Below are 26,035 nucleotides of genomic sequence, written 5' to 3'. Positions count from 1 at the left end.
CCCATGCCATGTGAATGTAATCATGGACCATAACTGAATTTAGGCCTAAAGAATCTTTTTAATCACATTAGCCATTTAGCAAACTGGATTAGAGTAACACAATCTTTGTTGAGCGGCTCAAGGTCTTCTCAATCAACTGGTACCACTTGATCCTCTGATCACTTTAATGCTGACTCTTTTCATAGCATTTGTGGCTAAAAGGAGGCTGCCAGTGTGGAATAATTCAGTGCACATACTGGCAGTAATATGCAAGTTTGTTGTCAAAATAAAAAACGATGCAGCTATATATTTCCTGAGCTGAGGGTCTGTTGAACAAGCTCTCTCGCTACAGCAATTTTTATTCTTTATTATGCAGTGTGAAGGGTGTGAGTGAAACATGTAAGGGCTACTGTGCGCCACCATCACCTCCCTGAAAGTACGCTGCTGAATTTAAGTGGATAAGAATACAACTGGCAGCCCTCCAGCTCTGCTGTGTGTGGTGGACACAGAACAATAACAACATAGCAAGACAACAGCTTTGTGTACAAGGATGAGGCGGTATGAGGAGGAAGAGGTGTTCGTGTATCAGCTGCGTGAATCCTGCTGGTTCAGCACCAAGATGTGTTACAGACTGAACACAGAGCTTTTGTGGTTTCACTCTGTATCAGCATATTTTAACCTGTATGGACTCAGTGTGCTGAATTAACAAACTGTGATTTATAGGACTTAGCTGTAATTGAAAGATGAGGATGCTATGGATGCTAGTTAAATAAATAGATTAACAAACAGCCAATAAATGCTGGAGATGGTTTTATTGTCAACTTCAGCCTCTTTCTTATCCTCACGTCAACTCTCTGGGAGTTAACAATGTTTTGCACTTTTCATCATCACTTTCCTGTGTTTTATATGTATGTTAGCATGTTAAAGCACTGACTGATGTGTTTTCACACAAACCAAATGATGTCTTCTTTGAATGAATTTGAAAGAATCCAATACCAGACTTCAAGCTTGCATCATATGGAGCTTCCAAGATTCTTGGAAATATTAATAGAAAATAATCTTGGCAGATGATCTAAGAGTGCATGTGTTTTTATTTGTGATCATTTCCGAGACTGTACAATGTGTCTAGTGTTATATACCCTTGCTGGCAGAATACTTTGAAATGTAACAGTGGCTTGCAATAGAAATGAGGAATTTGTTGTGGAAGGGAAAACCTCTCCAACTATGAAGTCTTTTTGCTTATATTTGAGACAAAGTGTGACATTTTCTGCTATGACAAGAAATAGGTGTGGGGGGAAAGTGGGGGAAAGTTTCACAAATTTTAATGTCTGACCGAATATAATTTAAATTCAGTCACTTTATTTTAGCCTATGCTAGCAGTGGGAAGAAGTCTCACTTTTATTGTAGTCTATGAGTAACATGACTTCATGTAATCATGGACAAGAAAACAAGACCAAAGCCAAAAATGGCATTCAGTCCAAGGACACAAACTTGAGGATAGCACCCTACCAGCAACTCTAATTTAGCCAGCGCTAACCCAAGCACCAAGGGTCTTAACCTGGACTTCCTGGATCAGCAAACTTTCTAATGCTGCCGTTAAACAGGGTAGACCCATGGCCACCAGCAGCTGTGACCCCTGCCACTCGCTGAATTTGGGTTGCTACAGTGGCAAACTGAAGGTCTTTCCTCATGGCAAAGTAACCATCTGGCGGCAGTGTGGCAGGGGTGTGTTAGCTAGCTAGTTCTTGTCTCATCTGTTGCCTAATTAACAGAGACAAAGATAGTGAAAGCAGAGTAAGATATGGTGAGCAAATCAATGCACTGCATGTAGCTCTGCAGTGAGATACGATTTTACTCATTTTAAATAAAATACAAAAAGAAAATCAATATGTGACATGCAGTCATTGTTATTGCAGCAGCCACCACAAGTAAATCAGTGCATGAGAAACGCTGCACTAGCTTGTTGAACATGGATTGCTAAATTTATCATCTTCAGATTAGTTTAAAAAAATATGGAAATGTATCTGTTTCTACAAGTGTGTAATTAAACTTTTCCCACTGTGTAGTGTTAAAAAACTAACCTAAAAAATCTCAATAAATTTTAATATTGAATGGTCATCCTTGTATAATCATAATTGCAATAAATATTGAAACTGCATCCAAGTATTGTGATCTTATTGAATTGTAAAATATACCATCACAGCCCTGGCAAAACTGGTATGAATGTATTACTCCAGGAAAGAGAATAATAAAACATTTCTGAAATTAATTGGGGAAAATTGATTAATTTCATCAAACAAGTTGCCAAACAAGATTGTTTTTGTTTACAGAAATAAACAGCAACAACTAACGCATGAAAATACTGGCACCAAATGATTTAATCTGAAAGATTAACCTTTGTTAACCTGAGTTTAACCTCTTCTTGATCATAGTTATGTGTCCTGTTGTTAACGGCAGTACTTGTGTTTATCTATGAGGGATGGCTGATAACAGAGAATATTAATTTCAGAGTAGAAACTGACTCCATGTCCTCTCAGCCGAGGGCTAAATACAGCTCCGGATTCCTGCCAAAGACCTCATCTTTTTGTTTTGAGACGCTCCTCATGTCTGCATTTTTCTCCTTTGATAAGGACTTTCATCCTGTTTTCATTGATTACTGCCTGATGAGTCATCCTGATAATACAGTACAGCCGATTCATCTTTCCACCCCGCACTGAAGGCCCTTTGTTGCCTGGAATGTGTGTGTGTGTGTGTGTGTGTGTGTGTGTGTGTGTGTTTGTGAATTTCTGCCTCCTGCCTGTGAATGACGTGGCTGTGATGCACAGTATGTGTGTGTTTGTTTGTGAACGTGCAGTATGTCTGTGTGCATCTCCATGTAAACAGCATGCCAGTACCCTGAAGTGTAAGTCACTGCAGTACAGACCCAGCCTTTGCAGTAACAGGGCCCTCATTTTATGCTTCATGAACAGGAAAGTGAGCCTGCGTGAGAGAGAAAAATGGCCAAGTGGTTTATTAACTGCAAGTCACGTTAATGAGCCGACACTGTGTAATCTCCAAATACATCCAATATAGGTTGATGATAAATAGTTCCACCATGTCCTTGATCTTTGCCTTGTTCTGCGGCTGCAAAAAACATGATTTCAAGTAGTTCCGATACCAGTTTTTCCACAGAAATACATCCAGAGTGTGACACCTATAGCTGCTTCTGGACAATCAGCCCTGCAGTAATTGTTTTGTGCAAGAAGTAAAATATTTGCTCACTAGCTATATCTGAGCTTTGAGGAAAGTGAGTTGCGCCTGAGTTCAAAGTGGCAGGAGTGAGGACAATCCCTGCTCTGTCAAGAATTAGAGCCACCTCTGCAAATAGGCCAGTGTGTAATGCCTGAGGGTGGGAGTTTCACTAAAGCTGGGGTTTCCGTGTAAATAAACAGTGTGGGGGTCTCAGTGGGCGGAGGGCCCCCTCTCCCTGGGGTTTGGCCCCAGCCTTTTGTTGCCTTTAATCCAAGCACTCTCTATTGAAAAGCATGAGGGGGTGCCTGGCTGAGATTAGCCCGCCAGCTCTTGTGTGTGCTTGAGTTTCTCACAGACTGCCTCCATACTTTTGGAAATAACACAGTTATCCCACATCCTCAAGGTGGCTGACAAGAATGACAAGTAAGACCACTGCTGGGCAATCTCAGACCTTAACATGACAAAATGACCTTAGCATTCCCAAAAAGCTACTGCTATCCTCAGTGTGAAACATGGCTGCTTGTTTTGCAATTTAGTCGAGACACGCTCATATCATTATGTTAAATTTGTTTTATCGACACATCGATAATGAAGTTCTGTTTTATATAAGATTTTTATAAATGTGTAAAGATTCCCTATGCCTTGCTAATTTAACACCTTTAATTGTATGCTATACATTAAAAGACTGGGGCAGGCTGCTATTTTTATGCATCTGGCTGTTGTTTTTCCTCATTTCACCGGCTTGTTATCACAGCAGAGAAATAACAGGTTTAAGTAGCTTCTTTAAAAACAAGAAGACAAGTCTCTCTCTCTCTCTCTCTCTCTCTCTCTCTCTCTCTCTCTCTCTATATATATATATATATATATATATATATATATATATATATATATATATATATATATATAAACATTGGTGTTTGATTGTTGAAACATCCATGCATACAGCAGAACATTCATATTACACTCGGGTTGATTGTTAGAACAGGTTCGATTGGCCTTTGTGATAAAAGATAAACAAGAAGCTTTTGTCTGCTTGTTACATAGGCCCATATGTAAAGGAAAACTACAGGTTGTAATGTTACAACTGTTTGCATGCTTCCTTTCTTCCTTTGTTTAATGTAGGCTCTCATTACCACGTGGTGGTAACAGATTGTTTGAACTGGAGAGAAAAGCCATTCGAAGCTAATTAAGCAGCCATTCCAGGCTCTATTCACAGGCAGAGGACCGAGGAGCACAGGCATTTGTCAGCGCTTGACCCCGCGTGGTATTGATTGACAACGCTGCTTCGTGAATGACAGGCTCGACGCCGCTCAGCCAATGAGAAGCCGGCGAGTAAGTGCACCGCGCTGCCATTGGACGAGAGGCCTTAAAGCCGCAGAGGAGTCCCACGTGGGGCAGAGTTGAACATTCAAAACAAGGCGTAGAGGCAGCGCTCAGACATGGCTGATGTTCATATCAGACAAAGGCAATCATCTCTCCTCTCCCCGCAGTGCAACTATTACACAAATACGGATAGGTGTGCGCGCGGCTGTGCTGTGCAAGAATCACGAGATATTAAAGGCAACAAAATGTATGCCGACTCGGCCCCGTGGCTTTAATTTGGTGGACATCGTCGATCGATTGGTCATTAGTGTGTCCTTCACGGTGTATGTGTGTTGGGGGGAATTTAGCCTGCATATTTCTGATTCTGGCTGCTACTTTAGATGTTCCACAGCAACATCGCTTCACATTTTATCAGCATGTATTACAAACAAGCCCCACATCGCCCCTCTTCCCCCTTTATGGGGATAACAATTGAAGAATGTTTGTTGCACCGCACACCTCCCTCCCCGGCTCGCTGGTGGTGGTCTCACCCAAAAATTCATTTATTTGGGCGGTTTATAAAAACACCCTAATGAAGCGCGGATGTGGAATTTGTGCTGTCTCTGTCAAATTTGGATATCATCGTCGGCACATCAATGCCTGCTGTTGTTGTTGTACATGGGGGGGACGGACGGATGATGCCTTGTGGATCCGCGGGATGATGTCATGTATCGTTGCACCCCACGTGGGGGCCGTCGCTCTCCGATAGGCAGATGTGGCCGTATTCCTTCCGAGTAATCCGATTGGACAGATAGGCGCTTTCACGGCAGTTCAGCCCTGCTGCCTGTGTGTGGCAACCGGGGTAAGCTGGACAACTGGGGGAAATGCGAGATTGTGGAGAGTACCATGTTACGCTTTTAAAGAATCTTCAACCTCGTCGAGTCGGAAGACAGATTTTGGAAGCATATTTTTTTCCTCTTTTTTGGGATTAACCAGCCACTGAAGGCGCACATTCCTCGGAGGTTCGCGGCTGAGAATAAAGTAGTTTAATCGAGCCCGACCGCACCAAATTTTCTCCCAACTGCTTCCCCAGTCTGGCTGGGTGCGCTCCGGAGAGAGAGGATGCTTGTCGAGATCTGCGTCCACCACGCTTACATTAGGAGGGATTAAGCGCATGAATTATAGCCTACTCTGTTTTTTCTTCAGGAACAAAAGTCGGACGAACGGTTAGGACGCACGCACGGGTATGTATTAACCAGAGCTGTTGATTTCTTTTTGATTTTTTCTCTCTCTTTGGGCGTACGCTCAACAGCGCACCGTTTCCATCGCTTTCCGCGGAGTCAAACAGTAGGTGGAAGCCAGCTGCTGTCGGTCGTGGCCTGCCTGGAGACGTCCTAAAGCGAGGTTTTGGTCATTTGACGAACATCAGTCAACACCAGAGTCATAAACAGACGAATTTGATTCAGGCATTTCAATTTGACGCCGAAAAAGTATCGCATTTATTTCCTCTACGCGGTGTTTGCATCAGTTTAAATTGTAAATTTAGATTTTTCCTTTAGTATATCGAGTCTACCGTTGACCACTGACCGAATAAGGTCATCCAGAAGGCAGAAGCGCAGGACTACTGCTGATTTTTGACATGGATCTAACTGCCTGCAATAACTTGAACTAGTTTGGTGTTCTGACTACTTATTAGCAAACAACGTGCACTGTATTGTGTTGGGTTTTTTTTCGTCTAAAGATTAAACCGCGTCATTTTTCAACACAGGCTTTCACGACCTCCCCTGCCCCCCACCCCTGCCTGCTGAGACTGGTGTGGCTGTGAGCACATTTCAACCATTTTGCCAAAGGACCTGTACACTGGAGAGATAAACAAAGGATACATTTCAAAATGTATCCACAAGGCCGACATCCGGTAAGAAGCGCTTCCTCTATACTTACTAAACATCTTAGATATTTATCTGACAACACTGATGTTGACATGGTTCCTGACTGTGCTGATTCCCTCTGAAATCTGCCCTGCAAAGCGTTTTCCACCCTTAATGCAGCCCATCTAATCTATATGGTTATATCACAATGCATTTATGCTACACCAGAATATGCACTTAGTGGTAAATGGATGCAGATGGTTTGCATGCCTGGAGATGTTTACTCAGCCATACACTAACATATGACTGCTGGATATGAGGACAGGTGGGGTTTTAATTCATATTTTAGGTTAGATTTCATTTTCAGCATGAAAGCCTATTCATAGTGTGTTATTAGCTCCTGCAGGTGTGAAGTAGACCCATCTCTCTGGTGTGGTAATGTCTTTACTTACTGCAGAGAAGATATTATCTTGAAAGGAGTCTAACGTGAGAACTATTCTTCTCCCTTCAGCAGCACAAAATGAAGAATAAAACTTTATCCTGTGACTGGACTGATTTGTATTTTTTTTGTTACAATCTTTTTCTTTCAGGCTCCACATCAGCCCGGTCAGCCTGGCTTCAAATTCACCGTAGCAGAGTCTTGTGACAGGATTAAAGATGAATTTCAGTTCCTGCAAGCCCAGTATCACAGGTAATGATTAAAAAGTGTTTCACCAAAGTATGACAGTGTCAACAAGCACTCTTGATTAAATATAAAGGTTAAGGCTAATATGTGGTTGCTGAATGAAATCTGCATGAATGGGGGGAAAATAGTAGACAGTTCTTTATTCTTCATACTCTGCTTTCAAGTGGTTAAGTGTGAGTGAGTTATTGAAGTGATAGAGATGCCTGAAATTGACACCTTGTTTTCTATTTTAGTCTTAAGGTGGAGTATGACAAACTGGCCAATGAGAAGACAGAGATGCAGCGCCACTATGTCATGGTAAGATTATGTTACAATAGGGAGCAATTATGGTTCCAAATTGCAAGGCTTGTTGAAGATCTAGTTGGGGTGGAGCAAGACAGGCTATTGTGATCACCTGTGTGGTGGTTAGGGAGGGTTGAGTGTCAGGTACAGGCCTGTGAAAGGCCCCAGGGGGGTTTGATGTAGCTGGTTGTTATACGGAGGAGCTCTTCCTGACAGGCAGGCGGCAGTGGGCTGAGGCTCCATTATAGCGCGCCCCTGATCTCCAAGGGTCGACTGCAGCGTTGCCCTCTGTGTGTGCTGATCTGATTATTCTCCTAGGAGACTCCACGCTCAGACATATGCAAGGCCATAAATTAGGTGTGAGCTGATGGTGGAGGGCCAGAGCAGTGTGTGGGAAAATGCACCACGGCAAACAAAATGGAGGACATGAAACCTGCTGCAGCTTATTTTGCAAGTCCACCACAGTTTCTGTGTAAACCTAAATTATTAGCTTTTATTTAAGCAGCCTTTTAGAAAAACATAGGCGTGCTTTTGACGCTGGAATCCAGCTCAGACATGACGCAATCAGGAGTTTTTTTTCTGTCGCAGTGTACTCTGTTGTCCCAGGTAAACACACCGGGGATGACTTAAACAAATACATGCAGGCTTAAGTTAAACATTCTTTTCACAGGAAAACAACATGTCAGCCTGACAGGGAGGAGGTTAGGTAAACATGTAGGGAAGTATCCCACAGCCAGCACTGGGTGTCAGGTTACGCTACGGCTGTGGGGCTCTGATCTCAGACAGAATGGCTCTCTTGTTTGAGAGTAATTTTCGAAGAAGCTAATGGACTGAATAATGCATTGGCCTCATCAAATAGACGCTGACTGGAAAGCCATTTCTGCCCTGGCTGCCACTTGTGGGCTCCACGGATTACATTTCAGCCAGACAGACTGACCTGGCTTGAAATATCAAGAGTGTTGAGCAATTGCGTTACGCTAAGTAAATAGACATCCTGGATATCTGAGGGTTTAAGATGGTGATCAATAAATCTAACCCTTTCTTCTCTGTGCCCGCACTATAAACAACAAGGTATTGATTTATTGGCTATTCGCTGTTAGCTGTTCAAAGAACTCCTTTTTTTTTGTCTGATCTTAGTTTATCACATTTTCCAGCAGAAGCTAAATTGTATTTAGGTTTTAATCATAATGTTGAAAACAATTTGCTGATTTAATTAGTGTTATCAGTTAAAATATTGATTTCTGGCTATATACAAATGTTAGTCACATTACAATGATGATTACAGGTATAAAAATCTATTAAAAATATAACAAATAATTTCAGAACTAAATGAAATGTTTGCGCATCTTGATTTTAAATGTGATATGTTTTTTTATTCATCATTCACAATCAAATCTTTGCTTTCCTTCCAGTATTATGAGATGTCCTACGGGCTGAACATAGAGATGCACAAACAGGTAGGTACCATCATTTTCCTCCATATTTTTCACATCATTGGTTTTCCACAGTACCATGGGATGTCAGACCCAGGAGAACTGAACTGAGCATCAGTAAAAGGCTGTAAACAGACGGATTTACTGCACACAAACAAGCCGATACAATTCGAAACTTGTACCACCACTTATACAATTGCTGTGGTCCTTTTTTTTTGAAAAAGAAGAATAGCCAGTGGTGTAAAGCCTGGATTTGTCTCAGCCTTTTGATAAGATTAGAGGTAGACTTTGGCAGGCTCGGCCTTTGACTTAATGATTAAAGGGAGAGGACTGCTGATGGGTCAGTATTTCTTTTTAAGATGAACAGTAATTACAAGAGAGGGGCAAAAGTCCTTTTGTCGCTTATTGTGGCCTTATCTTTATCAAAAGATCCTATCTTGTAATGCTCCACAGATCAGTCACACTGATGCTTGCAGAGATAAAGATTGTATGAATGAGTAATCGGGAGATTCCCATGCATGCTGCTCTTAAACCAGTGAGGCTGTCCCCTCTCCACGACAGCCGAGCCTGGTTAATGACAGTGTTGGAGGCATGGCGGATTGGTGTGGTAGGGTGATCCATCAGTGTCTAGGCCGTGTGTCACACTGCCACATGTCTGTCAGGGCTCGGGCCGCTCTGATAGTTTCTGTCAGGCACTTATCGCCAACCAGAGGAAAGAGGAGGGGGATGGTGAGCCGGAGACAAGTTGGAGAATAGAGCTGGGGGAGGGGGGGACCAGCCCAGCTCTGTGTAAACAGGTTAATCGACTGATCCATTTTAGCGCCTGACTTTTATCAGGAACCTCAACAGAGCTGATGGAAGTGCTTGAATAATTCATCAGTGGGGCCCTAACCTGCTGAACGGCGTGTTTGTGAGCAAACAGTGCGGGCCCCGTCCATGCAGCTCCCCCAGCTTACAGCTCAGGCAGGGGAGGAGGAGAAGGTGGGGAGTGGTTAACAGGCAGGGTTGGGATGGATTATTGGATGCACATAGGCATATTATTTTCCTGCCAGGAGATTTATTCCATATTGAGGAAATCCATTCCTCTAACTGTGCCTTTTTCATTACCGTGCAGGGACATAATTCAGATTTCACAACGCACACCGGCACAGCTCAGATGGACTGATGTGGAAGTGTTATCTGATCCCTCTCTATCAGCCGTGACAGTATGTAGATGCAAATGGCTAATTTCTGCTGCGTGATGTCAGCCAGTAATTACCATCATCTGGTGCTTGTTTCCAAGAGCGGTACAGGGTTTTGAGCGTTTGTGAAGCTAAATCAGATTTGGCTGTTACCTGTAGTCGGAACACAGACATGAGACAAATGGCTGCGGGAATCATTTGCTAAGTAGCAAACTATCTGCCATGACTGGGGCCAAAATAAACTTGGTCAGCCAGCAGACTGTCTGCAGTGTTCATACAAAAGAAGCGTGTGGTGAAAAGTGTTGGGAGAAACTGGCTCTCCAAGCCATCAATGCTCCCAAATCTGTCATGTGGGACTGGACTGGAGTGCAACAATTACAGGGTGTCAACTGTTGGGTGTCAAGTCCAATTATATGAACAGAAAGTTATTGCATTTTAATACATGCTGTGATGAAGAAGGTTATGGTTTTAACCTGTTTTTGTTAGAATAAATGTATTGTTTTAAGATTGCAGCCATCCTTTTACCTACGATAATCACCTGACTGACTGCTGCGGCTGACAAGGTTAATCACCGTAAATGACTCATACATCCATTGAGGCAGGCTTTGGGCCTAACAATACAAGATCAATACAAATAACTTAAAATCCCAATTAAAAATTTACTCTGGACTTGCTTCACATTACCAAAGGCTCTGAGGCTTTGTGTAACATCTCAGTTTAGTGGAAACATGTGTCACTTTCTGGCTTAGGAGAGCCGCTAGTGAAGTGCTAGTCTAATTTTCTTCCTACTAGAAAAATCAGGAAAAGGATGATGCTGTCATCGTGGACAAATTGGAGGCCCTCTAAATCTGACTAGTCAAGTATTGTTTATAAATGGATCATGTGACCGGAGCCACCAGTAGTTTTCCCTCTGTATTTAATACTCATCAGTGTCTCGACTCCATTTTCCCGCTGCTGATAGCAACAGGCGAATACCTTTCTGCACACCATTGACAAGCCAGCCTGAGAGTGCTCTTAAAGTGGTGCTACACAGGTCCGAGTACCTGTAATTGTGTAGCTGCAGCGCAAAGCTGGCCTCTCAAGGGCCAAGCTGTCATCTACTTAAAGTGACAACAGCCCCATTTTTATCTGCCAGCAGAACAAAAAAAATCCTCCCAGCACTACACTGTATCTACTCTGACAGCAGTGGCGAGCCGAGTTGATGCCTTTTCCATGTATTTGCATGTTGTGTTGTGAGAGTGCAGAGGCTGCCAGTTGTTTAGGGCGCAGTGGATCAGCCACCTCTTGACCTCTCCCAGCCAGCTGTCACCATGACACTAAGCTACAGAGGAATGGACTGTGCGCTCAAGGCCTTTTCACAAATCCTGTCAAATGTTCGACTGCTATTGACATGGCTTATCTCAACAAACATGGATTATACAGGCTCTGTAGCTTTTCAACCATTTCTGAGGGTGTTCTTGTGCTCCTGCTCAAGCACTTACGACATTACATTAATACTAATGCAGATAAAACCTTTATCTAACCCTCTCGATGCTTTATTGGTTGTAGGTCACATTTTATTGTGTGTCAGAGGAGACTGGAGTCCGGTGTCTTTCTTGTCTGCAGACAGTAATCAAGTTATAATCAGTGTTGTCTTATGGACTATTGTACTTTCCGTAACACATGCTACCATATATTTGTTTGACATTATTGCCTCTGATCCCAGGCTTTACTCTGTCTCATCTGATATTTCATCTTCAGCTTGTTGTTTGTGCTGCTGGCTTGCCCAGCTAAGTGGCTATCCATGTTGCAGCTTGGGTCAGCAGGTCTCGTTCTGTTGGACATTACTCTCCAATCTCTCTGGCTCTGCTCAGAGGTAATACGTCTGGCTGCCAAAACTGCCTGGCATTTCTGCCATGTGTAATAAATAAGCTGGCGGTCTGCAAAGTACATTGTGTGTGCTGCTCCAAATGAAAAATCGGAGAAAATCCCTGTGATGTGTTTGTGTTCCGCAGTGGCCTTGGGTTGAACTGCAGCTCATAAATTCCATAGATGATGTAGCTTTGGCACTGTTATTTTTCTGCTCCCAGTGCAGAGTTTGAACCTGAGTCTCATCTCCTATCCCTGGAAGAGGAGGAAGAAGAAGAAGTAGGCAGAACAAGCCGGCTGTGCAGTGTTTTTACAGGGCAGGGGGTGCATCGAACCCACTCTGTACACCTCCTCCAATTGCTCTTTTTATCCACCATTCATTTGCTACATTCATATGATCGACAGGCTGAAAATTCAATTTAATGACCTGCCTCCAAGCACGTAATATGATTTTAAAGCCTGTTACGGTCAAGCAGAGGTGCCATTTGCATAATGATCCCAGCACGATAGGGCTGCAGCCGTTGCCATGGCAGTTGGTAGACAAGCAGAAGAATGGAGGCAGGGCGTTGTGGATGGATGAGAGGTTTGGAGGGTGGTTGGATGGGCAGCTGATTGCAGTGAGAAACGGCCCAGGCTTCAGTCTTGGAAAGGCAGCGCTCTAGCGTTTAAATGTTTACAGTCTTCTAATGGTATTGATCATAGATTTGAGGTGTGTTACCCTCAGGGGCATTATGGTTTGTGATCTTTGCTCAAACTGCAGTTATAGCCCTTTAATGTAAATTGCCTGCACTGTCACATGTAAGTAAACAGTGCAGTCTGGTTCGTGGGCCCCACTTCCTGGGGTGTGGTTGTGTGGTTTAACTCTGAGGTTAACTGCAGGACAGCCGAGTTGCAGATGAGGGGAAGGAGGGCAGAGTGAGAGAGGATCCTCTCAACACAGCAGCACTCTGCCTGCTCATATCCGTTTAGCATGGAGTGCACTCTCAGCACAGCTGTGCTCCATCCCCCTGGGCTCTCCTAATGTTTTAAATATTTCAAATGTCAATATCACGCTGTTTAGAGGATGTTGAGTCAAGCAGTTCTGATTGCCGCAGTAATTGACTTAATCGGTGTAAACATTAAAGGCGGGGTTATATGAAGTCACTGTCTGTTTCATACTTTACCGTCTCATTTTGCTCCTCTTTTGTTTTCCAGACGGAGATCGCAAAACGGCTCAATGCAATTTTAGCTCAAATTATGCCTTTCCTGTCACAAGAGGTGAGTTTTGAATGTTGCACTCCAACAGTGTCGCAGTTTAATACTGAAATAAAGTCGGGCATTGTTGCCTGTATTCTAGAGATACCACTTAAAAAAATGTTTCAGGTGAAGCAATTTTGAGTAATTGTGTGCAGCGTTTGTCCTCACTTTTAAAATTGCAGCAGCACTATGAAAATTAAGTGTGAAATTCTCTGATAAGTGAGTGTGGGTGTGTGATAGATGTTGGCATCCCCCAATCATCTTTTGTAAATGTCTTCCCACAGCACCAACAGCAGGTTGCTCAGGCAGTGGAGCGGGCTAAGCAGGTGACTATGACTGAGCTGAATGCGATCATCGGGGTACGTGGACTTCCCAATCTGCCTCTCACCGTGTGTATACCCCCTTTTATTCCTTTATTTGACCTGCACATATAATGATCACTAGTACTTTTCCATGTCAATGTCTTCTTCAGGTACCATTAACTGACTGTTAAGTGAATATAATGTGATCCACTACTCGCTAAAGCTACAGTGCATATTTTCATCTTCTTGAATCAAATGTGTTAATATAGTTTGTTCCACTTAATTCTATATTCTTCTTCAATATATTCAAACTACATATAACAAGTATATCTCTCAAGAGCTGGTCTGTTGCTCCAGCTTTGGTCTCAGCGGCATCTTCACTGCCTTGTTGTGTGTTTATAAATGCGAGCCTGAGAGCTCTTGAGATCCCCTTCGCAGCCTGTATTGCTTTAATTGGCTAAGGTTTTAACGAGGAGCTTCATCCCTCACTGCTGACCTGGATAGCTGCGGGAATTAAAAGGCTGAGGGTGAGCAAAACACAGCCAGCGCTGCAAGCTAGCTGAGAGACGGTGCAGACAGCAGTCAGCCATCACAGCTCTGCTGCGCAGCTCTGTTTGCACACCGCAGCACTGAGCTGTAATGTATGGTGTTCATCACTGCTTCAAAACACCAGCTGCTCCTCATTGATCAGCTGTGCTCACCCTGCCCGCCTAAAACACAAGTGATTGGTGTCAGCCTCGATACAAAGCTCAGGCTATCACTGGTCTTATTACTACAGTTGAATCCTGCAGAGTCTTTAGCATGCATAAGAGGCCCGCCCAAAAGGCTGACTTGATGACTGGAGGCACATATTGGAATTCAATTAATGCCCCCTTGGTGACCTTTTGTTCTAGGATAATTGCTCCAGAGAATTTGTCAGACTTAAGTGTCTTGAGGTGATGGAGAGCTGCTTGTTTTTTATCTGTTGGACTGAAGCAGATGTTTTATTACACTTTCGCCAAAGCACAGCAGCTGTGAGCTACAGTTGGTCATAAGAAAAGTTTATTTGATTTGACGCTCCTTCCCGTTTATGTGATTGTCACAATGCATTTCTGTTTGTCTTTGGCTGCAATTGAAAGGGGATACATCGTGTTCATTTCATGCATGTTTACATGCTTTATTGTTAAAAGAACACATTGTTTTCTAATTTTTTATCCATCTGAATATACTTGTATTCACCCTCTGTCTGAAGCACAGTTTTTAGTGTCTCTTTAAGTCCAAGAAAAATATGTGCACCTTTGCAAAGGCAGTTCTCATGCTGTGGTGGAGCTCCTAAGATGTGGGGCGGTATATTCTAATGAGCCTGCATGAGACATATGAAGGGGAGCCAGATCTGAATGGCTTGTTGAATCACATTTTCTTATACAGGCAGTCCACCAAAAACTGACTGGGTTGTCCTATTTTTACAGTTTATAGGTTTTTGGACACTTCAGATATCCAAATGTATGTGCACAAGCACTGAAAATGTGTTTTTTTTTGTGATGTATCTACAGTTTATCAAATATTGGACAAGCTCATTCTTGATTTTTAGTATATGGTCCTGTCTGGCTTCTGGGCTGTTTTATGAAACAGTAAGGCCTTCACCCAAGGCCCGCCGGTTGCTCATGTCAGAGGAGGTGGAAATGTAGCTACTGTATGTTTTACGAATACCTTTCCATTAGTTATTCATTGAGGAGAAGCTCTGTAGGCATGCCAAAATCCTCATGCATATTGTAAAGCAAGGTGGGGTGAAAGAGCGTGCCAGGCAGACAGGCAGCATCCAGGAGCCAGCTGCATGCCTTATTGATGGGGCTGAGGGCCATTAATAGGATGCAACTAGGGCAGCTGCTTGCGTTGAGATGAACCTGACTGGTGGCAGCTCCTGTTTGATTAGAAAACACACAACTTATTGGAATAGTCCAGATAAGTGTGCCTGTCCTCCAGTGAGTGGATAAACCCACAAAATGGCTTTGTTTGAAAATAATGTTAGAGTAAACAATATTTTGTCTGTAACACCGTTCATTTCAGTATATAATAGTGGAGAGAGGCTATCGAGAGCAGCTGTTACCCTGACCGTTTTCTGTCCTCCTTTTCAGCAGCAGCAAGCTGCCTACCCTGCTCTCATGGTCAGTGGCATTCACAAATATCTCTATGTGCCATGCTGTTGTTAATTGACTTGGTGTGTACACACATCTGGGCTTAAAGGACCTGTGCATGTTGCATGGCACTTTTTCTGTCCGAGCGCTATGCGTTTCACTCTAGTTAGTGTAGTTAGTACACTGGAGACTACTATAATACATTTGCTCAAATTTGCCTCTGTGTGTGTTTTTTCTGTAGCTCCACTCAGTCTGAGAAAAAAGGGGCAAAGAGTAGGTCTTTATCTTGGAATATTAAATTAGAGGAAATAGGCCAGACTCCTTTCTTTATTTATTATTGTCTTCATTTATGGCCCTCTAATGAGGGCTCTTGCTGATCAACCATGCATATTACCCATCAGTGCCTCATTAAACACAATGAGCGAGGATGGCTCTCCCTTGCCAATGAACTGGCTCCTTAATTTCCCTCATGGACGCAATATTATAACACACTCACTCTCTTTCTCTCTCTCTCTTCCCCTGCCTGTGTCCTGGGTACATTTTGTAATTGGATTGACATCTGCCCTATAGAGCAAAGGACAAGGTTGCAAGTTAAAAACCTCACTATTTTTTCCAATCTAGTCGTCTCTACCTCCAGGGCAGATAAAGCAAAAGCAATTAAAAAGACCCTACATATAGGGTTTTTTAAGGGCATGTTTTAGAAGTAGGTGCCCCATTGTGAGCCCGGCGACTGAATATTTCTGTTTTAAAAAGTCAAATTCGAAAGCAAGTTCCTGTGTTAATGTATTTTAACTATGTATTTGGCTGGTCCACCACATTGTACTGTGTGTCGTACCGACTCCCCTGTCATTATAAAGTGCCTAATATTCCTGAAATGGCCATAAATGGTCACTGATTGAAGTCCGTCTTGTAAAAGAGAGGAGGTGCGCGCTGTTACAGCAGCTGAATTATTCAGCTGGCTCGTAGACGGGTAATAAATTGCTGATGTTTTTATTGGTGTCTCAGCTAAGTATTATTTAACCTTGCTTTAAACTGCTTACTTCCATGCTGAGTGCCTTTTAACTCCCATCCATTTCCCCGTGCCTTTCAAATATTGATGGTGAATATTGGAGGGTTGACTGAGTGCCAGCATGGGACCCCTGGTCCTGGCTCCCACAGCAGCCTTCCAGACGCACACACACAAACACACACACACTCAAATACTTAGAGTGAGAGGGAAGTTGTGCCAGCTTCTGGCACTTAGTGTTCCCTCAGTCTCTTAAAGTATGGCTGTGCAAATGATTCATGTTCTGTTAATCCGGGAACATGAATATGAGAGGAGTAAATAGACGCTGGTTGTGTTTTTGAAGTGTTAAAAAAGCAGGTAGTTGTTTAGCCCACAGGCTGACAGATTCCTGCACAGCTTCATGTTCCTTAAGAGGATTGCTCGACTCACTGATGGGACACCAGTGCTGTGGTGCTGCAGTATGAAGTTTACCTGATGTTAAATGATTTCTCTGCATTAAGCAGTGCTCAAATCAAATTTTGCTTGTGTTTGACACTGTTAATGTAGAATTAAATATTTTCTTTCTTTCTTTTTTTTTTAACTCATCATGCACTACTAATGCTGTGCAATTGAGTGTCTGGAGCCCTGCGCCTCATGCAATAAACGTGTTGAGCAGCCGATCGTTAGTCATCACTTCTACTCTCCTCAGCACAGATCTAGGGCTTATGCCACCATGGCCTGGTATGGAAATAGCACTGAGGGGGATTGCTGTCAGATCCTGACAGTAATAGATGTGTGAATGTGCTAATATCACATGGGGTTTAACTGATCAGCCTCATGTTTAGTGTGTGGTTTCTCCTTGCCTTTTCCCTCCGACCCACTCGGTGTCTGTCTTTCTATCTCCCTGTCTACTTACAGCAGCAGCAGCTCCAGGCACAGCACCTCTCCCATGCTGCTCACGGGCCTCCAGTCCAGCTGCCACCTCACCCCTCAGGCCTGCAGCCGCCTGGCATCCCCCCTGTGACAGGCTCTGGATCAGGCCTGCTGGCACTAGGTGCCCTGGGCAGCCAAGCCCACCTCCCAGTGAAGGATGAGAAGAACCACCATGATCTCGAACACAGAGGTGAGGGGTTTCTCAGTCCAGACAGTAACAAAGACAGAGCTATGTGGTTCTTGCGTTCAGTTTTTCCTTGTTAGAATTCCCACAGTGTTTACTGATTAGGGGTTTTTAACTGGGAACTGAATTTTACACAGAGGTCTCCTTCTCTTCAAAACAATTGGTCCCAGTGATTTGAACCTGTAAAAATACCGACTAAAGCAGTTTCACCTTAAAAATCAGTGTTTCTTCTATGCTGTTCAGCATGATGGCAAAGAGGCTGCCATCAGCGACTGCTGCTCCCGTTTGCTCAGCTTCTGTTAAATAAAGATCCAGATACATTCAGGAGGTTTTTACCAGGAGCCCAATTATCTGCAGAGGTCTCCTTTCCAAAACACTTGAACAAATTGATTTAAACTCAAAACAAAACACAGAATGAAGCCATTTCTTGTTAAAAAAATCTTTGTTTCTCTGACGCTGTTTGGAGCCAAGCTGATGCTCAGTTAAAATGTATGGTAAAAACACCTAGATTTAAAAATGTATCCAAAACAATGCAGCTTTAAACTGGATACAAATTTAATTTATGAGAATTTCTGGCAGACAAGCACACAGATGACGCATGCGTGAAGGCGATATGACGCCATTGAAAGGAGACGACCCAGAGCAAGTGAATTTGAGTCACTTGAGATAATGTAAGTTAGAAAACTCAAGAAATGTATTACATTAGAGTCGTTGTTTCTAGACATTTTAATGCAGATATTATTATGCAGCTCCGGTGTACTGGTGTCCTATTGGGCAATATCTGCTTAACCAGTTTATTTAGAAGCATTGAAATGTATATTACCTTTAACATTATTGCATAGATGTTAAACAGGGAAAAACCAATTTAGTGCGGAGTGCTTCTCACTCTCTAGAGCTGAATCGTAGGGCCCTTAGGTGAGGAGCACATCCTGTCTGTTCACATTCTGTCTGGGTAATGAGCTGGTACATTCCCAGCCCATGACTGCATAAGCTATTCAACAGCTCCAACACACGTTGATAAGAGGGGCCTTATGCCCTGCAGCTGATTCTCACACGTTCAGCCAGAAGCATCTGTTATGATATGCTAACTGACGTGTTTTTTCTCTTTGCTCCACTTGGTTTCCTCATCACCTCGACCGCCATTGTGATGTCTGCGATACAGAGAACACGGTGAGTGTCCAAACCCACAACTATTTTGGTTGTTGGTTTCATAAATCATCACACGTTCATCTCCACCGCAAATGTCAAGTAAAAATTCCTGCCAACAGCTGAGCCACCGCTGATTTCATGCACTGTTGTAATCTGCTTTCAATAAAATGATTAATTGGAAATGAGGCTTGGAATATAAGTCCTGTGTGTTTAATCCAGAAGGGAAATGACTGGTATCATGCTGAAGAGATTAGAAGCCTTGTAATTTCATCACAATTAAAGAAAGACTTTGACTTCCCCTTCTTAAAGGATTTATTTGATCCCTTCTACTGTCTCCCTTGTTTACCAGCTCGCTCTCCTCCTTGGCATGTGATGAATATTTATGAACACAAATGGAGAATTGTTTTGTTTTCTTTCTCTCCACCCTGTCTGGCTGGACCTGCTAAAGCGTTTTATTGGAATGGCTGCGATCTCTGATGGCTTGTGATGTGCCTGTGAGATTGTGTTTCTGTAGGCTGGGCCAGCTGAATGGGTGCAGTCATGTCTGAAGAAATGGAACTCCTGGGGCGATTAGCAGGCCTGTTTTGTTTCTGTGCTCTTGTCCCAGGTCATCTGATAGCAGAGTGGTGACTTTGGTTAATGAGTCACGCTAAGCATCTCTTTAAAGGTCAGCCATTATGCAGACAGTGGCCCTTTGCCCAGGCTGCTCGTCCATCGGCCATTGTTCACTTCTCTGGGCTGCCACTGACTTGGTCCATGTTGTTGCCTTGGTCCTCAGAGGAAGGGACAGAGGGAATCAGGAAAACTTGGCAGTTTGCAGGCAAATGGCAAACTCCTGCGAAAGCCGCTGGACGTCTGCCGAGTTCCTCCCATTCTGTTGGCGTTTGGAGTGAGCTGTCCCAGCTTGTGTGGGCAGGCAGGCTCCATGAAGAAGCACCAGTCAGTCCCACGCTGCCGTGCCCACTGGCAGGATATAGATTCTCTTTCTTTATCAGAGCTCAAAGCCTGAGCTGACATGGTGCCCAAGCGCGCTGCAGCAATCAATGCCCACAACATACAGTTTCTCTCTCTCTCTTTTTCTCTCTGTGTCTCTCCACCCGTCTCTCTCTCTCACGCTTAGCCTGACTGACTCTGGAGAAAAGGCCCTCTGTTCAGCCACAACACACTGCTCATGTCCCTGTGAGGCCGTTTGTTGTCCAGTTATGAGGAGGAGGGAGCCCGGCTCAGAAAACAAGCCCTCCTCCTTTCAGTTCAGATAACGGCCCATTCTGTTGTTTGGCCAGGAACAGGCTTGTGTGTGAGATTGGGCTTGGCTGGTGTCAGGGTACTGCTTGGAGCTGGCCTACAGCTGCATTTTAAGAGTCCGCAGCATCCACAGTTGTGTGAATGAGACATTTTTGGTGTTTGGATTGGCACAGTATGATCTCTGTGAATTTGTAACCAATGAATGAGTCACTGGTCTCTTTTACAATGAAAGACAAAATGATAATAAAGTATGTCTGGTTCTCTCTGCAGAATAATTCTGTATCCCCCTCCGAAAGCTTACGCACAGCCAGTGAGAAGCACCGCAGCTCCTCCGACTACAGTTTGGATTCTAAGAAACGCAAGGTGGAAGAAAAGGACAGTATGAGTAGATATGTAAGTAAAGGAATAATTTCACATTTTGGGTAATACACCTATTCGCTTTCTTGCCAAGATCAAGATAAGAGGAATGATACCACTGTCTGTTAAAGGGAACATATTATGGAACTCCCTTTGTCAACGTGACTAATTTGCCAATTACCTTTACAGGACAGTGATGGAGAGAAAAGTGACGACCTGGTGGTAGATGTGTCTAATGAGGTGAGCAAAGCTGCATGTAACTGTAAATGGCATATTGACATGTACTAAGATGAAGCTATTACATAAAATCTATTGCTGTTTCTTCTCCAGGATCCTGCCACTCCTCGAGCAAGCCCCGCCCACTCGCCACCTGAAAATGGCATCGATAAGCCCCGCCCTCCAAAGAAAGACACGCCCAACAGCCCTGCATCAGTGGCATCCTCTGGAAGCACCCCGTCATCCAAGGCCAAGGAGCTCAGTCATGTAAGACACCAAGAGTTAGGAACAAACTAGGACAGAAAGGGTTTAAACCAGAATTGCAGAGAGAGCAAAGGGATATGTGCAAATAAATCTAGGACGTTTTCTGCAGTGGATTAGGAATGGCTGTCGGTGCTTTAAGTGCATGACTAAACGTCAGGGATAATATTGTCCCGCATCAGGATCAGTCAGGTCTTCTCTGTTAATAGCTCAATGTATTTAACTCCTCCAGGATTTTTTTCCCTCTGCCTCACTAAAAGATTAAAGCCAAAGCAGTAAGGGGATAAAAACGGCCCCATCTCCATTGTGGCCATAATAGGTTTTAGAATAAATAGCAGTTTATGGCTCTGCAGGACTATGAGGGTTGTCAGAATTAGATTGGATTAAGTTCAGTTTGCTCTCAAATTGTCAGTCTGCACAGTGCCTGGTTTCCGGGATTGTGAATGTGCTTGCTCTCTCGTTCCCTCGACAGAATGACAAATCCTCCACGCCTGGCCTCAAGTCCAACACCCCCACCCCCCGCAACGATGCCCCCACCCCTGGCACCAGCTCCACTCCTGGGCTCAGACCCATCCTGGGCAAACCACCAGGCATGGAGGCTCTCGGTTGGTACCGCTCTTTTTCTTCCCTAGTAGCTGAGATAATCTTTTTCCATCCTCTCCCAACAAACTGTTATGTCACATACCAATAACCTTCTCCTGTTTTTGTCTGCAGCAGCCCCAGCTCTGCGTACCCCTCTGTCTATCGCAGGCTCCTACCCAACCCCCTTTGCCATGATGGGCCATCATGAAATGAATGGAGGCCTGACTAGTCCCGGTGTGTATGCTGGTCTGCACATCTCCCCTCAGATGAGCGCTGCAGCAGCTGCAGCCTACGGACGCTCCCCCATGGTAACACCCTTTCCTGCTGTTTTATGTAGCTATGTTTGGGATCACCTAAAAGCACCACACATAGTAAAAAAAAAAGTTTGACATTTTTGGCAAAAATCATAATCATGATTTTCAATATTTAGATCACGATTATTTAACACAATTACTCACTTGAATTTTTAAAAGTGGATTTTTTTATTTACTTACGAATTCAACTGAAAAACAAATTTAAAAATAAATATGCAAAAATTATAAATACATTTTTTCAAACAAAATATATAAATAATATAAAATGTATATAATATTTATATTAATATGAATTGTTATTAATTTATATTAGTTTAAGTGCACTGCCACAACTTGCTGAAAATATATTCAACATTTTGGAAAACTATAGTCAACATATTCCAGTAGCTCAGCCAAAATGGGCAAAAACATACCGCTGTATAGGTAGGGATGTGCTGAATATATATATATATATATACATACATATATATATATATATACATACAAAAAAACGAGACAAAACAGGAGCATCATTGTGAAACTAAATGCTTTTATCACTATAATGTCTGTTATTCAAAGGTTCCCATCTTGTCATTTTTCAGGGGTTTGACCCTCACACCCACATGAGAGCTCCCGGCCTTCCGGCCAGCCTCACATCCATTTCTGGTGGCAAACCGTAAGTGTCTCACCGAATCCCATTTTTAGAAACAGCAGTGATATCAAACACTAACACACGTCTTCTCCATCAGGGCTTACTCCTTCCATGTTAGCGCAGACGGTCAGATGCAGCCCGTACCCTTCCCGCCTGACGCCCTCATCGGCCCGGGTATTCCACGCCACGCCCGTCAGATCAACACGCTGAGCCATGGCGAGGTGGTGTGTGCAGTTACCATTAGCAACCCCACACGTCATGTCTACACCGGTGGCAAAGGCTGTGTCAAAATCTGGGACATCAGCCAACCTGGCAGCAAGAGCCCCGTGTCCCAACTGGACTGTCTGGTGAGTGCCGCTGCAGATTCACTCATCAATGACTTTTTTACACCTAGTTCTGTGTGTGTAGTTGTTTCTGAAGTTAATGAACTGTATACACAACCTCGTTCCATTCACAATGGGATCATCCTTTTTTATACCTGAGGACCACAACAGGAATCTCACATCCCACTGACAGTTTTACAGCAAACACAATGACACACAGTGCAGTTGATGCTATCACTCAATGTCTATGTAATAAAAGAAAGTATTTTTGGCAGCAACGAGGGAGAAAATGATAAACATGGTTCGACATTTTCAGATATAAACTGTAGTTTGCTTTAAATGTGACCAAATACATTTTCAAATGTAAAAATTTAAAAACTCAAAGTATAGCTGTGCAGGTTTTAAAGAATATCCTCAGGTTGGTTTGTTATGACAGAAGGATTTTCATCCTGTTTCCCACAGACTTGTTCCTAAATCTCCTCTCTAGCTCCACTGACCTGAGCATGTATTGATTCGCTTTGTCCTCTGTGCAACAGAACAGGGATAACTACATCCGCTCCTGTAAGCTGCTGCCCGATGGCCGCACATTGATTGTTGGAGGCGAGGCCAGCACATTGACCATCTGGGATTTGGCCTCTCAAACACCCCGCATCAAGGCAGAGCTCACCTCCTCAGCTCCGGCATGCTACGCCTTGGCCATCAGCCCCGATGCCAAAGTCTGCTTCTCCTGCTGCAGCGATGGAAACATTGCCGTTTGGGACCTGCACAACCAGACTCTCGTTAGGTTGGAAGGAAACACTTATTCACACGTGTGGGCTTTGACCACACAACAGGATTGCTGTTGTGTGAGCAATTTTAAAAGGGGATTGTCAATAAATGTTTATATGCTTTCCGACTTTGATTGCAGACAGTTCCAGGGTCACACGGATGGTGCTAGCTGTATTGACATATCCCATGATGGCACTAAGCTGTGGACAGGCGGTCTTGACAACACTGTTCGCTCCTGGGATCTGAGGGAGGGTCGACAGCTGCAGCAGCATGACTTCACTTCCCAGGTACGACCACACACACACACACACACACACACACATCCACAGACTTACTGTGGAGGGCAGCTTCTTTTCAGCCCCAGAACTGTCAGTAATTACTCTGCCGTCCCATTTCCAGATCTTCTCCTTGGGCTACTGTCCGACTGGAGAGTGGCTTGCGGTTGGCATGGAGAGCAGCAACGTGGAGGTGCTCCACCACTCAAAGCCTGACAAGTATCAGCTCCACCTGCACGAGAGCTGTGTCCTCTCCCTCAAGTTCGCCTACTGTGGTATGAACACACACACACACACACACACACACACACACACAATGAGGGAGAGATAATGCTGACTGTACTTGCCTGCCAAGGGGCCGTAGTCTTATTTTATTTAGTGTTAAACTAAGGATGTCTCAATCAAGTTTTATTCCCTCCTGATCCTGATTGAGTCATTTAAAATTATATATCAATATAGCCTACTAGTTAAGCTATACAGATAGAGTCTTTGAAATCCAATTGGGACCTCCCCTGTGAAAACTATAGCATCCTTCTTACAGTCTGAATGCCTATTGAGCTTTGAAGGTTACGTGATAACTCTTCATTTGTATGTATTTTTATACCACGTCTGATTGCACTGTTCTTTTCTCTGCAGGTAAATGGTTCGTAAGCACTGGGAAGGACAATCTGTTGAATGCTTGGAGGACTCCTTATGGCGCCAGCATATTCCAGGTATGCAGATCAATACACTCTGTCTGCAGCCAGTCCAAAAGTATGCACAGTTGTCTGTGAGAGGAAGGGCACAGCGACCGCTGTCTGACAGGACTCTCCTATCAGTGAAAACTGAACCTGAATTATTGACCTGACAAAGAAGTCTTTTTGAGGGGCATCAGGCCAGAACTTGATGTCATTGCAATCTAATCTTGCCCTGTAGTCAGCTAATCTTCTCCACTTAACTTCAAATGTAGATGAGAATGTTAACCGCCTCCAAAACTAACATGTCTTTATCTTTTCCAGTCTAAGGAATCCTCATCTGTCCTGAGTTGCGACATCTCGACAGACGACAAGTATATTGTGACAGGCTCTGGTGACAAGAAGGCCACTGTATATGAAGTGATCTACTAGAACAGACTGCTTTGGATCAGAGCATGCTCATGCTCAGGAACAGTAGACTCTTCCTCCATCTACCTTCCCTCACACAGACAGCATGGATGTTGCCTGCAGCCCCGGGGTGGATGGACAGGAAGTTTGGCAGTGCCAGACTGAAGTGACGTTGGTGCTGCTGTGGCCGTGGATGCTGTGACCTTCGGCTCTGCCCTTCCTCACTCATACAACTAACACTTGTACAGCAAGTGCAGTTCCCCAAGGCACTAAGAAGAAAATAATGTCTTGCTGTTTTTCTGTTTGTTGGATATTTCTTTTTTTTTATTCGTCCTTTTTAATGTGGAGATAAAGTTCCATGACACAACAAGAAGCGGCGCTTCGCTCTGGAGCTTCTCCTTGGAGGTCCTGTGAAAAGTGTACATAATGGAGTAATAAAAGGCCTTTTATAGATTTATATTTTGGTGTCCAGTTACGCTTGTGATGGTTCTTTCTTGTTCTCTCCGTGATTTTCTGTCCTCTCTGGGGATGGAAATTAGATTAGGACTTTGTAAGAGGATATTCTATTTCAGTTTTTTCCCTCCTCTGCTTTTTTTCATGTTCGTTGTCCAGAATGACCTTTTCGGAAATCTAATTTGGATTTTTTTTTCCCCCTGACAACGGCATTTTTTCTTCGCTATTTGCTGTAACACAGACGTTTGTCCCATGGATTTTACCGGAGGAGAATTCTGGAAAAGCCTTTTTTTTCGGACTGGAAGAAGGAGAAAATCATGGTTTCCAGTTGCGTCTACCCTCTGGCCCTGGTCAGCAGAAATTCAACTTTATAATGAAGACCTATCACTGAACACTGGCTGCTTTCAATGACATTAAAGTGGATAACTATCACCCGGAGGACTCGTGGGTCAAGCAGCTGTGACTTGAGTTCAGTCTGTTGACTCAACTATTGTATGAATCTTAATTTCTCCACTCAGCAAAGTTTAGTCATCAGTCTAAGAGTTAATTATTGCCTCTTGTTTGACTCTCTGTGACTGATGTGCAACACTTACATGGTTACTCATAAAGGTGGCAGGCAAAGCCATTACCACTTTTGACATTTTGGGTATGCTCTGTTTGCTTTCTTCAATCAATATACAATCTTCTCATAGACAGGAATGGTCTCTGCATAAACACACATTAGACTGTGTAGCATACACGTGTCATCATCCCCAAGGATTGTACAGTTGACAGTTGTTGATAAATCAATAAACTGTTTTTATATAAAAGAAAAAA

General features: G+C 43.6%; 1 protein-coding gene across 1 annotated transcript; it reads left to right on the top strand.

Moving 5' to 3' along the window:
- The first annotated feature begins 5,146 nt into the window (after positions 1 to 5,146).
- tle3a (TLE family member 3, transcriptional corepressor a) lies at positions 5,147 to 26,035 on the top strand. Its single transcript, XM_059335065.1, has 22 exons — positions 5,147 to 5,756; positions 6,281 to 6,427; positions 6,971 to 7,071; positions 7,299 to 7,362; positions 8,760 to 8,804; positions 13,004 to 13,066; positions 13,330 to 13,434; positions 15,462 to 15,491; positions 17,365 to 17,569; positions 18,726 to 18,733; positions 20,228 to 20,350; positions 20,504 to 20,554; positions 20,645 to 20,797; positions 21,264 to 21,396; positions 21,506 to 21,681; positions 22,269 to 22,342; positions 22,416 to 22,665; positions 23,178 to 23,425; positions 23,549 to 23,696; positions 23,809 to 23,959; positions 24,321 to 24,397; positions 24,683 to 26,035. Exons 2-22 carry the CDS (start codon positions 6,404 to 6,406, stop codon positions 24,788 to 24,790), a joined length of 2,337 nt encoding a protein of 778 aa, XP_059191048.1. The 5' UTR covers positions 5,147 to 5,756; positions 6,281 to 6,403; the 3' UTR covers positions 24,791 to 26,035.

Source organism: Centropristis striata, chromosome 6, assembly GCF_030273125.1.
Source record: "Centropristis striata isolate RG_2023a ecotype Rhode Island chromosome 6, C.striata_1.0, whole genome shotgun sequence".
NCBI lineage: Eukaryota > Metazoa > Chordata > Actinopteri > Perciformes > Serranidae > Centropristis > Centropristis striata.
The sequence above is the reverse complement of the archived record's forward strand: the minus strand, read 5'-3'. Positions and strand labels throughout refer to the sequence as shown.

What these genes read in the sequence shown, in the direction of transcription:
- tle3a (XM_059335065.1), top strand. Translation starts at nt 6,404, where the DNA reads ATGTATCCACAAGGCCGACATCCG. An exon ending in ACCAGGCATGGAGGCTCTCG is followed by an intron (nt 21,397 to 21,505) that starts GTTGGTACCGCT and finishes TTTTGTCTGCAG; the next exon opens with CAGCCCCAGCTCTGCGTACC. An exon ending in TGTCCCAACTGGACTGTCTG is followed by an intron (nt 22,666 to 23,177) that starts GTGAGTGCCGCT and finishes TCTGTGCAACAG; the next exon opens with AACAGGGATAACTACATCCG.